The sequence below is a fragment of the Thermobia domestica genome, chromosome 7 (genome assembly GCF_964235325.1).
Source record: "Thermobia domestica chromosome 7, izTheDome1.hap1.1, whole genome shotgun sequence".
Lineage (NCBI taxonomy): Eukaryota > Metazoa > Arthropoda > Insecta > Zygentoma > Lepismatidae > Thermobia > Thermobia domestica.
In genome coordinates, this window is record NC_137460.1 from 43,069,704 (window position 1) to 43,090,122 (window position 20,419).

At 34.1% G+C, this 20,419-nt stretch overlaps 1 protein-coding gene across 1 annotated transcript in view; it reads left to right on the top strand.

Moving 5' to 3' along the window:
- mirr (iroquois-class homeodomain protein mirror) overlaps nt 1-20,419 on the top strand; it is a 165,445-nt gene that overhangs the window by 131,017 nt on the left and 14,009 nt on the right. Inside the window, exon 5 of the mRNA XM_081764534.1 lies at nt 15,295-15,614. Within this exon, the coding sequence (XP_081620660.1) occupies nt 15,295-15,614 (320 nt within the window). The remainder of the gene's footprint in view (nt 1-15,294; nt 15,615-20,419) is intronic.

The window sequence follows — 20,419 nt, forward strand, 5'->3', positions numbered from 1 at the left end:
TAACTTACTAAATACATACACAGTTGGCAACAGTGGTTTGAAGAAACTGAAAATAAAAAAAAATACGAAGGGGCAACTTGTGTGTGAGTGTGGATACCCTTCACACCACCTTGTTCCTGCTTATTCAGACGTGTGTACAACAAGATGGCGTCCTCGAGAAGAACGAACGAACGAATCAACGAATACGTAGACGGTTAAAAAGAAAAGAAAGATAAAAAAGATTAAAAAAAGAAACAGAAGAAGAGAAAGAAAGATCGAGTGATGAGGTTGAGTTGCTACTATCAAGCTGTTCGGGAGTGAAATCCATTGATATTCGATTTTGAAAACCCAGAATGTTGAACCAAGAACACAGATTATTCTGTTTGAACAATCGTTTTTCTCTCTTCTTTTTCATGTCTGTCTGACTCACACACATACACTCATACATATATAGTGTTCTCCATATAACATAGGTTTTCTATTTCTCTTTCACCCCCTTCCCTCCTTTTACTCTACTTGTCTACAAGAATTGTGGCTCGTTTGGGACTTTTCTGTAAGGACGAATTTGAACAAAAGAGGAGAGATCTTTGGAAGTGGAAGTGAGAACGATCTCTCTTCTAGTACATTTCTTTCACCTTCACTCACGTACACACACACACACATACACACACACTTTAACTCAACTCAACTCAGCTCAAACTCACTCAAACTCACTTTTCGTGGTATTACGGCAAAAGGACAGATCGATTTCTGCTCATAAATCATCCTTATATGTTTTCTCCACCTCTTCTCTTCTCTTTACTAAGCCTCTTGTTCTTTATTTCTACCTATCTTTCTTCTATTCTCTCTCGTCTTTTCGTGAAGTGATCTTGACTATCCCCCTTTTTTTTCTCAATCCATTTGTGTCTATTTTCATCATCATTCTTCTTTTTCCGTATTTTCCTTTTTCGTATTCTTCCTCACCAATATTTCCTCTTGTTTTATTCAGCAATTTTTTTTCAATATTTTTATCCCCTTTTACTCACGCATACTTTCGGCTTCTTAACTCCTTTTTCTCCCCCCCCCCCCGTTTTGTTTTAAACCATCTAGACGTGGTATATATGTGTATACAATAGTATATAATGTTTCGTTCCCTTGACATCAAATGGATCTACTCTTTTTCACTATATATATATATATTGGAACATTGTAACATATGAAGAGTACATTGAATTCTAGAATAGGTCTCTCCTCTCTCTCTTTTGCGTAAGTTTGCAGTTTGATATCTATCATGTGTGTGTGTTGGTGGTGGTGGGAGAGGGGGCAGAGACTGAAAATAGGAACGGACAGATATAGATTGAGTGAACAAAAGATTGGAAATAGGTGGGAACTTTCTTTTTTTTTTTTCTTTTTTTTTTTTTTTTGATATGTCAGTCCTTTTGTTCAGTATTTGATATTCACCTCTTATCAAATACACACTGTTGTATACTCTAAACGTTTTCCTTTGTCATCTGAGGAAAGAAAATAAACGTTAGGAAGACAAAAACAATGGTGGTTGGAATGAAGCGGTCGGCATCTGATGAAATAAAGAAGTAGGAAGAGAGAAAATTGGACATATGACTTGTTTTTAGCTAACCTGAGTAGTATTATTAGTGGTGAAATGAAGTACGAACGTAAAATGAAAGCAAGAATAGGAATGTCGAAAGAACTGTTAAGGAAGGAGAAAAAAAAATCTTTTTTGTGGATCCTTCAGTTAAGGAAAAGACGAATCACAAAATGTTTCGTTTTGGAATAGTGTACTTTGTGAAGCAGAAAAGTGGACACTTCGTGATAGCGACGTAAAAAGATTGCAAACTTTTGAAATGTGGGTATTCATTGTGCAAAACATTTAATTTTAAAATTAAAATTAAAATTAAAAACATGGTTCTGATGTGAAAGAAACAAAATATCTTACAATTCTTTAATCACTTATTCAATATGTTTTGAGACAAATTTTGAATATTTCATCTATTGGGGTTAATTCAGTGATTGTGAAGATTACCACACGCTACAAAATGCATTAGAAAAATAAGGGATACTTGCTTTTCTATTGGCAATAGTAGAGCTTTTATACTCACCTTAAGTATCGTGTCAAGTTATAGACATTCGCTCAATTACGCTCCCTTCATTTAAGATAATCTAACATCGTTTTTAATTATCTGTTATCAGCTTATTACTAAATTTCAGACTCATCTGAAAAATTGTAAATTGCTAAATAAGGGAGATTTTTAAAAAAAAAAAATACCAGAAAGTGGTAGACTAAATTTACTTGTTTGTTCTGCTTCGGCTTCTTCAAATAAATAATCGTTTAAGAAACATTTTAACAGCTTCATAATTGGAGATGAGTATTTTTAATTTTATCTCAACCGCTGTTACCTTTTTTTATACCGTGGAGAGCTACTCTTCTCTTGTATATATATATTTACACCCACAAGTTCTAAAGAGGGGAGGAAAATGGCAATTTTCTTTTTATATTCTTCCCAGTCTCTCTCTCTCTTTCTTAACTCTAGTTTCAACCATTTTGAGAAGTTTGCCTCTTCTCCTTTTAGTACCCAGAAGCTAACAATTTCCCACCACAAGATGCTCTATATTCCTTGGAAAAACCTTTATGGTACGTTATATAACGAATTCTCTCTTTTCCCGCCTCCTTCTTTTCATTCTCTACTTCGCGGTTCCAACTCCTCTTTTCCCGTTTTCGCCAACACAATACAAACACTCACATATTCAAAGAAAGCCACCACAAGTCTCTTTCTCTCTATATTTATATACCGAGAAAAAGAGAGAAATAGAGAGATAATGAGCGTTTTCTTCTTCAGCAAAAGTACTTTTCTCCTCAAAGAGAACTTAAGTTTTTTTTTTTTAAGTTCTCAACTTGAATATCTTTACTGATTCGCTTCTTCTTTCTGTTTGTATTTTATTTGCCATTCATGATATTTGTCTACGTTAAACCAGTTTATTTTTCCTCATTTCTTATTGCTGGCAAAATTAATTTAAGTAAAATGAATGGAGGAAAAGGTTGTTGTATGCTAATTATTTTTCTTCATTTTACCTGGATAGTGAGAAAAATTAAGATTTTTTAAAAACTACGTATTTAAGAAATTTCTTGTACTGTATATCTATCTAAAGTACGAGAAAAATGTAGCCATTTTAAAAAGGAAATTTGTTCACGCTCATAGTGATCTAAATTTGTGTTTGTACTTTGAACGGTAGTTTAACTGCGCTCACACTCAAAGAGATAAAGTAAAGTAAGTTTATACTCAAATAGGACCGACGTGTATTCACTCGTAAGGTGGGAAAGTGAGTTAAGTTATGATCAAATGGAACTCAGCAGTATTCACTCTTAAGGTGGGAAAGTAAGTTGAGTTTATATTCAGATAGAGTTCAACAGTATTCACACATAAGGTGGGAAATTGACTTAAGTTTATGATCAAATGAAATTTAACAGTATTCACTCTTAAGGTGGGAAAATGAGTTGAGTTTATATTCAGATAGAGCTCAACAGTATTCACACATAAGGTGGGAAATTGAGTTAAGTTTATGATCAAATGAAATTTAACAGTATTCACTCTTAAGGTGGGAAAATGAGTTGAGTTTATATTCAGATAGAGTTCAACAGTATTCACACATAAAGTGGGAAATTTAGTTAAGTTTATGATTAAATGAAACTTAATAGTATTCACTCTTAAGGTGGGAAAGTGAGTTGAGTTTATATTCAGATAGAGTTCAACAGTATTCACACACAACGTGGGGAATTGAGTTAAGTTTATGATGAAATGAAACTTAACAGTATTCACTCTTAAGGTGGGAAAGTGAGTTGAGTTTATATTCAGATAGAGTTCAACAGTATTCACACATAAGGTTGGAAATTGAGTTAATTTTATGTTCAAGTGGAACTCATGAGAGATATACTTTATATACGTGATTGCTTGAGGACACTACAGTGATATTTGAGTCGAACTTTTTGAATAGGAAAAATGAAAGATTAAATTACGAAGGCAACCGAGACTGTATGCCAAAAGCGACCTACGAAAACGTAGTCATACAAGGTAAAGTCTTGTCGCTCGCTGTATGAACTACCTTCCAATCTGTTAGTACTACCATCTACATCAGAAGACAGTGCGCTAGTCATTGGGTGCTGATGACCTCATGTTTTTGAGAGCATTCGGCTGTTGGCACGTCACGCCAATAATCGTACAACCGTAACTGAATGTGAGAGTTATAAATTGTAACACAACATTAACTCCACTTGCTTCCAGGGCAGCGAGGGTAAACAACTAGGTTTGGCCAGACCAGGAGTAATAGCGCGAAAATACGTAAAGTTAGGGAAAATGGGAAAGAGTTGTCCAAGATGTATGATTGTTGAGAAGAGTCGGAGAGACCTTCGTCCAGTAGTGGTTTAACAATGATGAGTGGTGAATTCGTACATGAAGAGTTTCTTCGTTGCATTGCTCCTAGTGCTTGTATTTTCTGTCTGCATGATCTCGTGTTTGATCCTCTGTAGGGGCATCAACCCTTGGATAAATTAGAGTCCGACAAAATTAGAAATTCACATTAGATCTAAGTCCTGCTTCATGTAAACTTCATACAGAAAATAAACGTTAAATTTCAATTAATCAATCGATTTATAAATGAAAATATAGTCTTGTAATATACTTCTTTCATAAAAATAGATTCAGTCAAAAATTATTCAAAAAATTTAAAGAACCCTCAAATAAACGTATAGGATGTTTCAAAACAACACCTATAACCAGTGGCGTATTTAAGGGGAACTTCCGGGTTTATCCCCCCCTCAAATCTTACTTATTATAGTAAAGTAAATGAAATATCTTGCAGAATTTTCACATTTCCATGCAAAGCCCCCCGAAACAAAATCGTAAATACGCCACTGCCGATAACGTTTGAGAGGTGATTCCTGACAACAAAATAGGACGAAAAGTATAGACCAACCTGGGTGCACAAATGCTTCCTTTCGGAGTTACAGGTTGCCGAAAACATGGGAAAAAAATGAATTTTAAAGGCCCATAGTTTTAATACTATGGGACATACCATAGTCGGGTCAAGACTTCACTTAGGAACTAGAATGTGCTCTATGCAAATATTTATGTTTCAGAATCCTGTGGTACTTCCGCAACAATTTTTATAGAGGTAGTTGGTGAACACTTCATATTATATGCCCGTAGCCAAACTCTCTCTATAAAAATTATTGCGTGAGTATCTTAAAATTCTGAAACATGTACGTTTGGGTAGCACACATATTAGTTCCTAAGTGAAGTCTTGATCCGGCTACGGTAGGTTCCATAGTATTGGAGCTACTATTTTACTGTTAGGAATCACCTCCCAAACATTGTCGGTGTTGTTTTGAAACACCCTGTATTAAAGACGAAATCCCTTTTACAAATGCACTAGAATAATAGAACAGAATTAGGTGTAAAAGGAAAGAGAACTTAAAACATTATTGTTACAGTATGGAACTAAGTACTTAAGCATTTTAAAATAATTTGTTCCAACAAGCCAGAAAACATCACATGCGAAGAAATTGCTACTGTTTTCCATCACGGAAAACATGCCCTTGGACAGAAAGGAATAAACGTGTGCACGAAATCTCCCACAACACTGGAAGAAAAATAACTTGTAATTAACAAAAGTGCAATATGCTAACAAGTAAAAACACTTGCTATTTTCTTGAAACGTTTGTTTGTAACTTTTCGTGTTTCTCGTTTAATCCATTTTCTTTTTTCTTTTCTTTTTTTTTTGTTGAATATTGTTCGCGCAAGTAATAGCAAAGCGCATTGTTAGCGCTATGACATGCACAAAACTTGATGAAGAATGTTCAATTAAGTGCAGAAGCACGGTATTGTGTCTGGCTTACTTGACCAGATTTCGCTTCCTCTTAATTCTCATAGCATCCCAATATCCTTAGGAATCGAACCCGAAACCACACACATTACTGACACGGGCAATGATCGGTTTCAGGAGAACTCAATTTGCAATCACTAATTCTCCTCAAAAAGGGGACCGTACATTTTACTGGCACGGTCATTAACTGGTTTCACGAGAACTCAAGTTGCAAACACTATTACGCTTCAGAAAGTCCTCTGTTAGGAAAGACTTCTGGGTAGACTGAGTTTAAATTGGAGTTGGGTTTGGTGTGTCTGTGTTTGATCTTTACAAACCTATCCAAAACACTCGACAAATTGGCGTGGCCCTCGAATCCAGCTCTCGTGAAGGCGATACTATGTGGTGGGGATTGGCCTGAATTTGCTTAATAGTCTGTGCATCCACCAAATGACCCTGTCGTAGTTTAGAGCCCGCCTTAATAGTAATTTCCGTCGTTTGGTGTTGCATGAAGACGAAAAACCCAAACATTTTAAGAGCTTAAAGTAATATGGGATCATGATCACTCGCAGCGGGAAAGGGCGGAAATGGAAAAATAACATAATTGCTCCCTCTGAATTTTCGAAAGGGGTTCGGTTCTTCGAAATACATGTTAAGCGACCCTAGTTTTTTTTTTTTTTTTGAAAAAAAAATCTTGAGGTAATCTCAGAAAGCCCAATACATAACTTCGGTAGAATTTTGAATTTGGCTTAATTAACTATACACATGTGTAGGGAAAATTGTCCTTTTTCCTGATACTTAAAATTTAATTGGGAAAAAAGTGGAGCTTTGTCACAATATTATTTGCAGAAGCATCCAAATTTAAACCATTGTCCAACTATTGAATGAAGATCTGTAAAAACAATGTACGGATGAACGTTGTAATGAATGCTATGTGAAGGTTTTAAAAATTGCAAAGTGTACGCCAGAGAATTTCATGTGTTTGGTCGGAGTAGAAAAAACGAAAGATGGAAAAAAGGCCTTTGGGTTTGCCGAGAAGAACATAGAGAGATATTAAAATACAATAGTTGAGGGTGGGTGAGTTTTCCCTTATATAACTTTGAATCCTACTTTGAACCTTAGAGCAATGTTTCTCAAAGTGTGGGTCGCAGGCCTTTTCTTTGGTGGGCCGCGAGAAATTTTTCCTTTTAATTGTGAAAAGTTTATTTTGATGCAGAAACATATGTTGTAAAGTAAGTACCATTCAGAAAATGAAAATTGAAAGCGTTTGTTAATGAGGTGAAGAGTAAGTGGTTATTCAGAGCCCTGCCCTGTTGTACAGTCAGTAGAAAATGCTGGGTTAGGATGGAAAGAGGATGGATGAGTCAAAATCTGTCACGGGGTAGGGCATTGCGTTGAGAATAGTGAGAGCTTCATATGGAAAAATTAGAATTATGATTTACAAAATTGAAATACCACCATTACGTAGAATGACAATGTGTATTTGAATAAAAGTAGGTGGGCCACAAAGTACTTTTTAATTTTTAATGTGGGTCGCGCTAACAACAAGTTTGAGAACTACTGCCTTAGAGAGTTAGTAAAGTAGACATGGACAATTATTGGCGTATTTCTATCTTCATAATCTCTCTTAGGGTGGGTGGGGTGAAATACTGAATTAAAAGCAGATATGGTAATCTACCAATACTAAAATAAATTCCTTTCGGAAGAGACGAGATGCAGAGAACTGAATTGGAGGTCTAGAAATGAACTTTTTTCTTTGTCATTTGCGAAAGAATCCGCCGTGCTGTGGCAGTGATAAAAGAGAGAAAGAAATAAGGGAAAGAAGTGTAAAAACCAGAACGCTTTATATGAAATAGAGAGAGAGAGAAGAAGATAGAAAAGAGCAGACGAAGAGACAAAAAGGGAAAGAGAGGATCTATATGCACACATTCGCACAGACATTGAAGGTTTCTGGCCAGAGGGCGCGCGCGCAAAAATTCCCCAATGACTGATCCGCTATATTGCAGTCAAAGCGCAGCGCACCGAGAGAGGTCTCTGGGCCTGCGATTAACACAGAATCACCATAGCAACAAAAAAGAGCGATAGGAAAGAAAATAAGAAAAACTGATAATGCTTCCTTACTTTAATACTCACCCTTATTGGTGTATGCGTCTGTTTTCCTTAGTCAACCTCCGCCCTTATTTATTTTTTTTTTTTTTTGGTACAAAAGAAATAAAAAAACTGTCCTGTATTGACTTTTCAGGCAAACCACGGTACTCCCATAACAAGTGCGATAAAATATAGAAATCTTAAAATGGTTGGATCTACAAGTATCTAAATTTCGTTTGCTTTATTTAGAGCAGCGGCTCTCAACCGTTGTGTCGCGACACATTGGTTGCGTCACGCAGTCCTCTAGGGTGTGTCGCGAAATTTTAGAATTTAAAAATCATGAAGAATTTAATAATAATAATAATAATAATAATAATAATAATAATAATAATAATAATAATAATAATAATAATAATAATTAGTTAAAATAAACTTTGAGACAGACTGTTGAGACCAATCAACGCCCCCAGCGGCAGTAGTAATACTCAGTAGACACAGAGTCATTACATTATAAAAAAAACTTTTAGGTTTATTGTTACTAATAAAAATCAAACAAATGTGTCGCGATGTCCTAGACGTTCTGTAAAATGTGTCGTCAGACAAAAGAAGGTTGAGAACCACTGATTTAAACCATCAGGGGCGGCTCCTAGTTATTAAAACATGATTCACGTGACCTTCTAAAAAAAAAAAAAGGAAAAGGATTTCTTTACTTTTACTTTCATTATTTCAATCTTGTTTTAGAATAAGCATTATTTGTCAAAAGCAGCACGCACAAACTGCGTTAGTAAAGTACAGTACTTCCCCTGTTATGCAAGGAAATAAATTTATGTATTTGTAGAGCGAAGCACCCGACGTTGTTATTAATATTATTAAATATTCTGCCATTTGTGGGATTAATGAGGGTGATTTTTCTTCTTAATTTTCAGTTTGGTTGTGGGAATGTTTTTTCCATGTTTGTCGATCTTCACCTTGCTTTTTTTAACTCCCAATATTTTCTTCTATTTTTTAAATTTATCGATCAGTTGTGTTCTTCTTCTTCCTATTTCTCGCTTTCCTTTCATCTTTCCTTCTATGGCAGTATGAAGAGGACAATTTCTTTGCAAGATGTGTATAATCCAATTGGCCTTTCTACGAAGGATGGTGGCTAGAAACGTCCTCTTCTCTCCTATCCGTTTTAAATCATCCTCGTTTGTGACTTTTTCTGTCCATTTTATCTTCTCCATCTTCCTCCAACATCACATCTCGAAACTTTTTAAGTATTTCTTATCTAACTTCCGTAATATTTAAGTCTCTGAACCATACATTCCAATACTCCATATATAGCACTTGACCAATTTCTTCCTTAGTCCAATAATAAGGCTGCTGGTTAAGACTGACCATTTTTTGTTGAATATTTCTTTGGCTATGGCTATTCTTGACCTGATTTCTTTAGTGCAGTACGCGTCGGGTCTTAATTCAGAACCTTTATTTTTTTAAAAGAAAAGAGAATGCTCCTTATCCATTACAATAAAATGCATTGCCCAGATATGTATCCTGTGTTGTTATGTAAACCCGCATAACCAAATATGAAGTGCTGGTTGCATACATATAAGGCGTTTGTAAAAAAAAACTGCGAGAAGCGTGCATACATTTGCCAATACTGTTTGACCCTCCGGATAATCCCACCTCCCAGACCAAAAATTGAATAAACCGTTTCGTACGCGATTAGATCTATTGAAGACCTATCTCTACAAAATTTTGTGACTGTAAATGACTTATTTCTATGCGAAAAGCTGATGACAGACACATACATACACGTATTATTATTATTATTATTATTATTATTATTATTATTATTATTATTATTATTATTATTATTATTATTTACCGATATGGCTTCCCTCAAGAGCAAGTATTACGTGAATCCGGGAACACACGGATGAGTCAACTACATACGCGTATTAGATCCCTTTTAGCTGTGCATTATGATGGTTGTTCTTCATTTATTTCTTTCATTGGCATGCTCTAATAAATAATACTAATTAGTGAACAGTTTGGGAGATGCAAGCATTTTCTGAGTTTCAAACGGGAGTTCGACGGGTAATGAGATTTAATGAAGACAAATTGTCCTAGTTTTGATTTTGAAAATTAAGGGGTACCGATGCAAAAATAGATTCAGATTTTTTTTTTTTTTTTTTTTTTTTTTTGGTAAATCACATTACATAAGCTGTAAGGTTATATTTTCATTTACTACTGCCATTCAGTGGCCTTCGTAACATTTTCGGTAACGCACTCGCCTTTGGTGCGAGCGGTCCAGGATTCGATCCCCCGGTGGGGTACTTGGTTAAAAAGGTATAACAGCTTTTTCAAGCCATCCATGTATTTCCTATATTTCCTGGGTTTTCCTCATTCACACCAGAAATGATATCTAACATACAGATCCCAGTTATTTCCCTTCTTTTCCCCTTTCCCGGATAGTGTGCTCGTTGAGAGACGTAATCCCTCATGCGTGACGGGTTTAAGACCATAGATCCTGGTAATGGCCAGAAATATGTGTAAATGTAACTCATTAATGTGTATATTATGACAAAAATTATCCTTTGGAGAGGGGCAAGAGGGTTTCTCTTCTATTTCCTCTTTTTTCCTTCCAGCATTTCTGACTTCTCTTACAATACAATTCTGAAATTTGTAAAAGAATGAGAAAAGTTCAAAAATATTTTTCGAAATCAATTACAAAATGTTTTACTAAACATTCATCCAGCAATGATTTGGTATATAAATTTTAAGTGTAATAAACACTTAATAATTTTACTACATTTAATCAAAAATCTGGAATTCGACGTATCTTTACTCATTCTATGGTTAGGGCCCCCAGATTTTCAAACCAAAAACAGGGATATGCTATGAAAATGTACACTACAAATCAGGATACCTTATGAAAGCTTACAGGTGTAGTTAATGTTGCCCGTGAGATGAGACGAGACAACAAATATAAGGTTTTGTTGTCTCGTCTCGGTGCTCTTCGTCTCATCTAAAAAAAAAAATCGGTTAAACTGAGACGTCTTGAAGCCTTAGCATGTGTCCAAGAGTTAAGTAGGTCAATACGCGTAAAATATTCGAAATATACGCTTAATTAATATTGGCGTCAATGCTGATGTCCAACATGGCTCCATAACCACTTAAATTATATAGAAGAAAGATGACATGATTTTTTTTTTTGTTCCTTTTGAAAATCCCGCTGATTGTGCTACTGGTTTGTCCGTTCTCAAGTTGTTATATAATTTAATAACAATATTTCTGCAAGTACAATAATTGATTTTTTTTTTCTTTTAATAAATGTGTTTGATAATGGTAGGAAAACTCTTCGTCTATTTGACGCCTATTAACTGTTCAACACAATGTTATCACAATAACTACCTCCTTGTTTCGCATCTTTTTCTTCTTTCGAATTGACAATGTATAATTGTGATAAGCTTTCCTTTGAACTAGCAACAAATGCCGCTGTTTTTTTTTCTTTTCTTTGTGATTTGACCATCGATGTGTAACATCAGTGTAAATATGGTAGTTTTCACGTATTTTACAAGTACTTTCTCGAATGATCAGGAAGATATAGATAAAATAAAAATAAAAAAAAAAACATGAGTGTAGTTTGTTAATAATTGGAACACATTTTTGTAAGACGCAATATCATGTTCTTTTGTTTACCTTTATGTGAGAAAATGCAGAAATACTCGGTAATAAACGTAGAAAAATTTTTGTGAGGTTGGAAAGGAGAGAATTTTTCACAGAGGCGGTTCTTGAGGGAAATCACATCAATCAATATTTTATCTTAGAAGCTAAGAGAAGTAAGTTTCATACGGTTTCAGGATCCTTAAGGCGTTCGAAGGCGTGATGGATCAAGGAAAAACGATCGAAATTACGAGGGTCATCCAGAAAATAAAGACCGTTTGGTTATACAAAATTACAACCATTATATTTATTGGCAAAAATAATTATGTTATATATCTGACACTTCCTTCAATTCTCTACTTATAATCACCATCTTCATTCAAACATTTATCGTATTTGTTTACGAGCTTCACAATTCCCATGTTATACTCTGCTGCAGCCAGTTGGTCACTGCCATTACATTCTTTACACGATATCAAACACATGGAGATACCTTTCTTGATCGGATTGTGACTGGTGATGATACCTGGGTGCCTTATATCACACCAGAGAGCAAGCCGATCATCCATCATCAAAAACAAAAAGTGGCATCATCCAAAAAAAAAAGAGAAAATTCAAACAGACTTTCTCAACACGAAAGGTCATGGCAACCGTCTTTTGAGATCGTAAAGATGTTCTTTTGGTGGCTTTCATGCCAAAAGGTACGATCAGTGCAAATCGTTATTGTGAGGCTAAGAAAACTACGGCGAGCTATCCAACGTAGTAGGCAAGAAATGCTTTCTGGAGGAATTGTACTTCTTCACGACAATACCCGCTCTCATTCTGCTGCTGCAACTTAAGAATTGATGGATCAATTCGAATGGGAAATTTTTGATCATCCATCCTATTGTCCGGACTTTGCTTCTAGCGATGTCCACGTTTTCCCTAACCTGAAAGAGTTTCTGAGCAGTAAACGTTTTGGAAGTGATGAAGAATTGGAGAATGCAGTGACTGTCTGGCTTAATAAACTGGCAACCAAGGGCGTCGATTCTGGGGGGCCGGGGCCCCCAAAGCTCATGTGGGTCTACCTATTGTATTTTTGAATATACAGTATTTGGCATAATTTCAATGCAATTTGTCTCAAAATTCTCATATATAGAACTGCATCTGAATGCCCCCCTCCCCCCCCAAAAAAATTACAAAGAAATCGGCGCCCTTGCTGGCAACAGAAGAGTACAAGATGGGAATTTTGTAGCTTATGAACAGATACGACAAATATTTAAATGAAGATGGTTATTATGTAGAGAAGTGAAGGAAGCTTCACATATGTAACAGAATTGTTTTTCTCCAGTAAATGTTTTTCGTTTCGTATAACTAAACGGTCTTTACTTCCTGGATGACCCTCGTACAATGCTGTGTCCGAGTATGAATAACCATTGAAGTACATACAAATAGTAAATGTGATGTTAGGAGTGTTTAGGTGTAAAAATAAAAGTTACACATGGTAAAAATAGGAGAGCGGGGAGGAGGAAAACAGAAGAAGCAGGAATGTAAGACAATACATAAAAACAAATGAACTCGGGAAAGAATACTATCACAAATACATTGAAGTCTAACCACCCGTATTCGACCTTACAAACTACTTTGATAAGTGGAAACATATTTTGATGAGCTGCTAAGAAGTTATGATGAAAGTTAGGACAAGAGTATCGAAGGACAGTAAGGGCACAACTTATAACTATGGAACCATCCTCTACAGATGCTACAGATGTTGCATCTGCCTTTTGGATTATTAAAAGAAGTAATACCCCTATGATTGACGGTACCGGTAGTTTTGCAAAAAAAAAAAAAAAAGTTTTCGGTAGATTTTGCTAAAATTGAAACTGTTTGATGTGTATAAAATATTAAAAAAAAGAAAAATACATTAAAAATGCAAGACAAATCTAATAAACAAATATATACATAAATAAATTGATTTAATATCGAGATTTCCTCTATAACACATTTTGCATCAATATATGTATATTCGATACATACGTATGTGAAGCAAATAAGGTACCTACAGTGCGGAATTGGTAGGTGTATCTACATTTGTGAATCTATATGTGTATGTGAGTGTGTGGTTGGGGAGGAGCTGATGTTGAAGAGGTGGGGGTGGTGGAAGCAGAGCACTGCACAGGTTCAGGAGAGAGAGAGAGAGGGTAAAAGAGAACAAGTGAGCTGTAGAGGCTTGAATACGAGATTGATTGTCTCTCGACCAAAGCGTACACAGATTGATTAGTTACCCACCATACTACCCAGCCCTGGCATCACCATCCCAACCCACGCCACTCTACTCGTTTCGTCTACTCGACTCGTCAAACAGTTTTCTTCTATTTTCCAATCACGAGAATGGACGGCAGGACCAAAGAGGGAGAATACAGATGGATTTTTCTAGATATATACCGGTATATACTTTTTTTTTTTTTTTTTTTTTTTTTTTTACAATTTGTTCTGGTTCGAAGAAGGGGAAGGGATCTGTGAGTGGTAGAAAGAGTTTGTATCAGAGGCGTGAAAAAAATTAGGGTTTAGGGGAAAGGGTGAATGGAAATCTCCCCAACCCCTCTGTCCCAGCACTGTGTGAACGAATGGCTGTTCTAACAAATTAGCTTTTCATTGGTCCAAACTCGCTGAGCTACCTAGCGTCACATTTATCGAGACACACATGCATATATATATATATGAGTATATACACACACACTCAGGATGCAAGTCAACGGTCGTGCACCGTCACCATGACAGTTTTCTCGTGATTTTTATTTTAGTTTTTCTAAATCTACAGATTTCTCTCTACAAAAGTTCAACATCTATATTTCTTACTTACGATTGTGTGATCTGAAACAGTAAACTGAAAAATTGATTATATATGTATTCATTATTTCTATTCTCCTTTAGTAAGTGGAGTTGTCAGGAAGAATAAAAACAAAAATTTTAACGTAGTTCGTACTTACTATCATCTCTAATTTGTTAGCATTTCCGTGAATTTGTATCGATTTATTGGGTTTAACGATCTTAAACTGACATCCTGAGAGGCATTGATAATACGAAACCTTATTGTGGAACAAATAAGTTTCACAATGTGAAACTACAGTAGACATTCAAACTATAGGTGTCGAATATTCTACATAGAAGTGATAGATGTATCAGTTCCGGCTTCAATAAAGGGAACTACTCGTACGATAGACTTCACAAATATAGCGTACTAATATCCTAACCAGAAGTGATAGATGTATCAATTCGGCTTCAATAGATGAAACCCTGGTAGACTTCCAAGCTATAGGGTTCGAATGTTCTACATAGAAGTGGTAGGTGGTCGAATATTCTAACCAAAAGTGTAAGATTTATCAGTTCCAGTTTCAAAAGATTATATTACAGAAACTTAACTTTCCAAACTATTTTGGTGTAATTTTTTAACCAGAACTGATATATTTATGAGTTCCAGTTTCAAATAAAAATGAAATGAAATACTTCAGTTTACCGTATCATAATTATGCCCTTTTTGCTAAGAGAGAGAGCTGATTTTAAGAGATTCGGTTTCTATGGTTCAACTATACATTGACTCTAAAGAACTTAACTATTGTGTCTTAGCTGTACACTGATTTTTAGAGATTCAGTTTCTTTAGTTTAACTATACACTTAAGGATACATTGACTTTGAATTATACTTAAATCTTAGACTAACACTAGTTCTCTTGTCCTCTTCTTCCAGGTATGGAATGGACCTCAACGGTGCTCGAAGAAAAAACGCCACACGCGAAACTACAAGTACACTGAAAGCATGGCTCAATGAACATAAGAAGAACCCGTACCCGACGAAAGGGGAGAAGATAATGTTAGCGATTATCACCAAGATGACCCTAACGCAGGTGTCTACGTGGTTTGCCAACGCCCGGCGGAGACTCAAAAAGGAGAATAAGATGACGTGGGAACCAAGAAACAGGGTAGAAGACGAAGACAATAATAACGATGACGTCAGTAGTCGGAAAAGCGAAAACGGGAAGGAGTTAGGGAAGGATCATCCGTCACAAGGTGAGAGAGAAACTGTTGCAAAATAATAATAATAATAATAATAATAATAATAATAATAATAATAATAATAATAATAATAATAATAATAATAATAATAATAATAATAATAATAATTCATTAATTATATCTTAATTATACTAAATTTTATAGCTATTCGATTCACTGATTTTTTAAAGATTCACGTCTAAACCATAAACTGACTTTCAACAACTTACGTATTGTTTTGTTTTGACTTTATTATACATTCATTTAAATTGTGCCTTTGCTGTGGCTTAATTTAGGTTTAATTTTAAATAATCCTTTTATTGTGACTTACTAAAACTGCAAACTAATTTGAAAGAATTCATTACTTTAATTGTTCGGTCATCTTCGATTGAAATTTAACTATACATTATTTGTAAACAATTAACTTATCGTGACTTAACTATGCACTAATTTTAAATAATTCAGTTTATTTTGGTTTAACTATACACTAATGTTAAAACAATACTTCTACTGTGGCCCAACTATACACTGATTTTAAATAATTCAGTGTACTTTGGCTTAATTATATATTAATGTTAAACAGCATTTGTATTATGGCTTAAATATACACTGATTTTAAATAATTCAGTTTACTTTGGCTTAACTATACACTAGTGTTAAACAACACTTGTATTGTGGCTTAACTATACACTGATTTTGAACAACTCACTTATTGTATTTTAACCATATACTGCTTTTAAACAAAATTAACTTCTTGTAGTTTAACTATACACTGATTTTGAATAACACTGCCATCACTGATTTTAAGAAATTTGTTTGTTGAAATTTAGCTATACGTCGATTTTAAAGTATTTACTTGGTATGGCTTAACTTATACGCTGGTTTTAAGCGATCCACTTAGGTAATAGTGAATGCTTAAGATGTGTTAGTTTTGAATAACCTCTTTTTATTATGCATTGATTTTAAAATGGTTTAATTTGTACACGGTTTTTAACTATTTGCTGATGTGAATTAATACCTGGGCCTTCGCATTGTTTGTTGGTTCAACGTAATAGTTTTGAGGTTCTGTTTGAATAGACAGATGGTAATCATAGAATTCTGTTTTTATTAACCCCCTTTGACTAAAAGTAAAAAGATCTTAGTTTTATTTCTGGGTCTACGTATTAGTTTTGAGGTTCTGTTTATTATATTTTAATACACAGATGGCAATCATAAAATTCTGTTTTTATTGTCCACTTTGCCTAACAGTAAGATGATTTAGTTATACTACTGATTCTACAAAATAGTTTTCAGGTTCTGCTTATTATATCTGAATAGACAGATGCGTTTGTGTACTATTAGTAGGATTTGCTGTGTTTAATTTAATCAATTTGATTAATATAGACGTAAAGTGTTCTCTTTTAATGTCCATCTTATTTATGTCAGAAGGCCTTGTTATATTGACAAGTGTAACCAAAAGTCTGAAGTTACACGTTATGAGGAAAATTAAAGATAGCAAATAGAACATCACAAGTTGAATGGTACTCACTAGGTTCATGCTGATTTTGCATAGACTATTTGATAGAAGATGAAATGAGGACAATAGAAAGAAATTTAGGGTTTTTATTAAACAACTGCAAGGACATGAGTTTACAAGAAAATGTAAGAGACAACGAAATATTCGGAAATTCGTTGTGGTGGTAATACTGCAAATTATGAATAACATGTTAAATGCTTTCGACGAACTGAACAGTTTCAGATATCTAGGATCAACATTAACAAACAAAAACTATCTACAAGAAATTAAATGTCGACTGAAAACAGGAACTTAGTGTTATTTGGTCCAAAAACTCCGTCTTCGCGAATTCTTCCGCAGAATTTGAAAATTAAATATGTAAAACAAAAATTATGCCTGTTGTACTGTATGGTTGCGAAATATGGTCGCTTACTCTGAGAAGGGAAGTATTTGGAAATAAAGTCTTGAGGCGAATATACGGACCAGGGGGGACGAAATGGAAAATATCGAAAATTTAATAACAAGAAACTGTATAATTTAAGTATAGTGTTTACCTAACACTATTAGGGTCAATGTAAGTGTAGGAGACTCAAGTGGCCAGGCTGGTCATGTAGCCGGAATGGTAAAAAATAAGAACACTTTCAAAATTTTAAGTGCAAACTCTATCGAAAAAGATCATTAGCTGCATATGGGAGGACAATTTAAGATGGTTTTCGTACAAATAAAAAATCAAAGTAGATTCAAATAGTGGATACAAACTGGGGGAAGGATCGAAGTCAATGAAGAGCCTCCGTGCAGCTTTTTAACTTCAAGGTTCCAAAGGCAATAGAATGAGTTAGTAAATCTGAAGTTATTTTTGTTGCATTTGGATAGATAGATGCAATTATGTATTAAGAAGGTTTGTTCCATTTGGTTTAGCCAATTTCATTGAGTCAATTAAAGATACAGTATTAATTAACTACCGAGGTATCTATCTCTCTCGACACAAATAAACGCTTCATTGAATACAGCGAATCTCTACTTTTTTAAGAATAAATAAATAAATGTTTGCCACATATGCAAGCGTTTATACAAATGTATCTATATACATTTACGCAGTCAAACGAAAGAAAAAAAGGGAGATTATCAGTTCAAACAGAAGCTGACTAGGTGATGCTTGTTACTGAAAGACAGTTCAATCGACCGAAGATACACAAAAGTTGATGTCGGCGCCTGTTTGATCTCGTCAACAAGCTGTCAATCTAATCACACTAAACTTAGATATTGATAAGAAGAAGAAATGTGCCGACACATGCAATCAGAGCGAAGAACTCATGTATTTTTTCTTTCTTTTTTTTTTAAATCTTACTTTTTAAACTCATATCTTTTTCACATGTATGTAATGTCTTTTAAAAGAAAGAAGAAAAGAACATACTGTGAACTACTGTACAGATATATATATATATATATATTGTATAAACGGTAAATCAGAGTATGTGTACTCTACAGTATATAAAACTGTGATAACAGAAAAGGATAAAACACTCAATCCCTTTATGACTGACAAATTGTGAGTAAAAAAAAAAAAAAAAAAAAAAAAAAAAAAAAAAAACGGAATGAAGCCAGAAAAGTTCATGACAGCAGGATCTCAAGGAGTAAGGGAAAAGTTGGGGTGGGGGAAGTACAAAGACACTGCTACACAAAGATAGATACAACTTTTAAAAAAAAATAATAAGCGGATATCTTCATTAGGAAAAAAAATAGCAAAGATGTTTGAAATGCCGCATCCTTTTTAGCTTTTTCCTGTTATCAAGAAAAACCATACTCTCTCTCTCTCTCTGTATATATATATCTGTGTGTGTGAAACTACTAGTGTTGTTCGTTTATCATTTTTTTATCAATCTTAAGAAGAAACAAAAAAGAAAGAGAGAGAAGGATCCTCTTACACACTATCAGAAGTTCTATAAGAAGTTAACATTAATTTTCATGTGATTAAATATTGTTCTTTTATAAATAGTATTATGTATGAGTTACTTAACACCTTTGGTGCGAATTGCATCAAGACACGACTTTGCACTTAAATAACAGACACGATGATTGGACTTTATTTAATATTAAAAATGATAAGAAAAGAAAAAGAAAGGAAAGTTCTATCTTGATTTTTTTAAAACTGATTGATTAAAGAAAGAAAGAAAAAAAAAACAGGAAAGTTCCAAAACATTAGGATACAAATAAAACTTATTTCTTGTTTTAATCTACGACTTGGCGTCAGTTGTTTTTCTTTTAATATATATTTAATACATTAAGGAAAAGTGACAAAGACTATGAAATGAAAATAAATACAGAAAATATTAAAATGGCTTAGAAAAGCTAGAAACTATGGCAATTATGGGAGCACAAGGAATAAAAGTAGGTTACATGAGGATTTTTTTTTATTATTATTCGTATAGTATTTCTGAAGTGTAATTCATAGTTAAGTTTCAATCAATGACTGAACAATTAAAAAATAAACCCTTTATTAATTTCACTTCACAATTTTAAGTCATAATACATGTATATACAGTAAAACTACTGTTTAAAATTAGAATATTGTTAAGTCACGATAAAAGCATAATTTAAGTCAGCATGTTAGTGAAGTTCATAACAATTCAACGTTCAAAATAAGTTTATAAATAAGTTGCGATCATTAAAATAATTCTTTAAAGTGGTAAACTTATATTTATTATACAATTAGGTCTTCTTACTGTTAGTAAAAATGGATAATAAAAACAGAATTTTGTGACTGATATCTATCTATTTAAATATAATAAACAGAATCTCAAAACTATTACATGGAACCAGCAATACATGGGCGGCGATTAGGGGGGGCAAAGGGGGGCAGTTGCCCCCCCACTTTTCTGAAATGGCCTATTAATGAATATAGTTTCAACCAGGGAAATTTGTATATTAACATTGATATACACATATTCAGATCTACAAATATGAAATAACAGATATAAAAATATGAAAATAATAATTGTTGTAAACTAGTGCGGGTTGAATAGCGTCTCTCTGCAAGAACCCTTCTAGAAATAAGGGAATATTGACTTTTTGACGCGTCTAGGTGCAGTGTTGGTGCTAGTGATGATCGACAAGTGAGAGATGTGAAATCCGTATTAAATTCGGTCCAGTGGTTAAGTAGTTCTTTGAAATCATATTCTCAAGCATTAATTCAGTTGACTACAACAATGAAACGGGCAGTATAATTCGTTAATATTTGAATCAAATCAGCTTGTTTTAATCTATTTTAAATTAAATTGATGTAATAAGCACAATTATGTCCAATAATGACAGAAAGAAAGGTTAC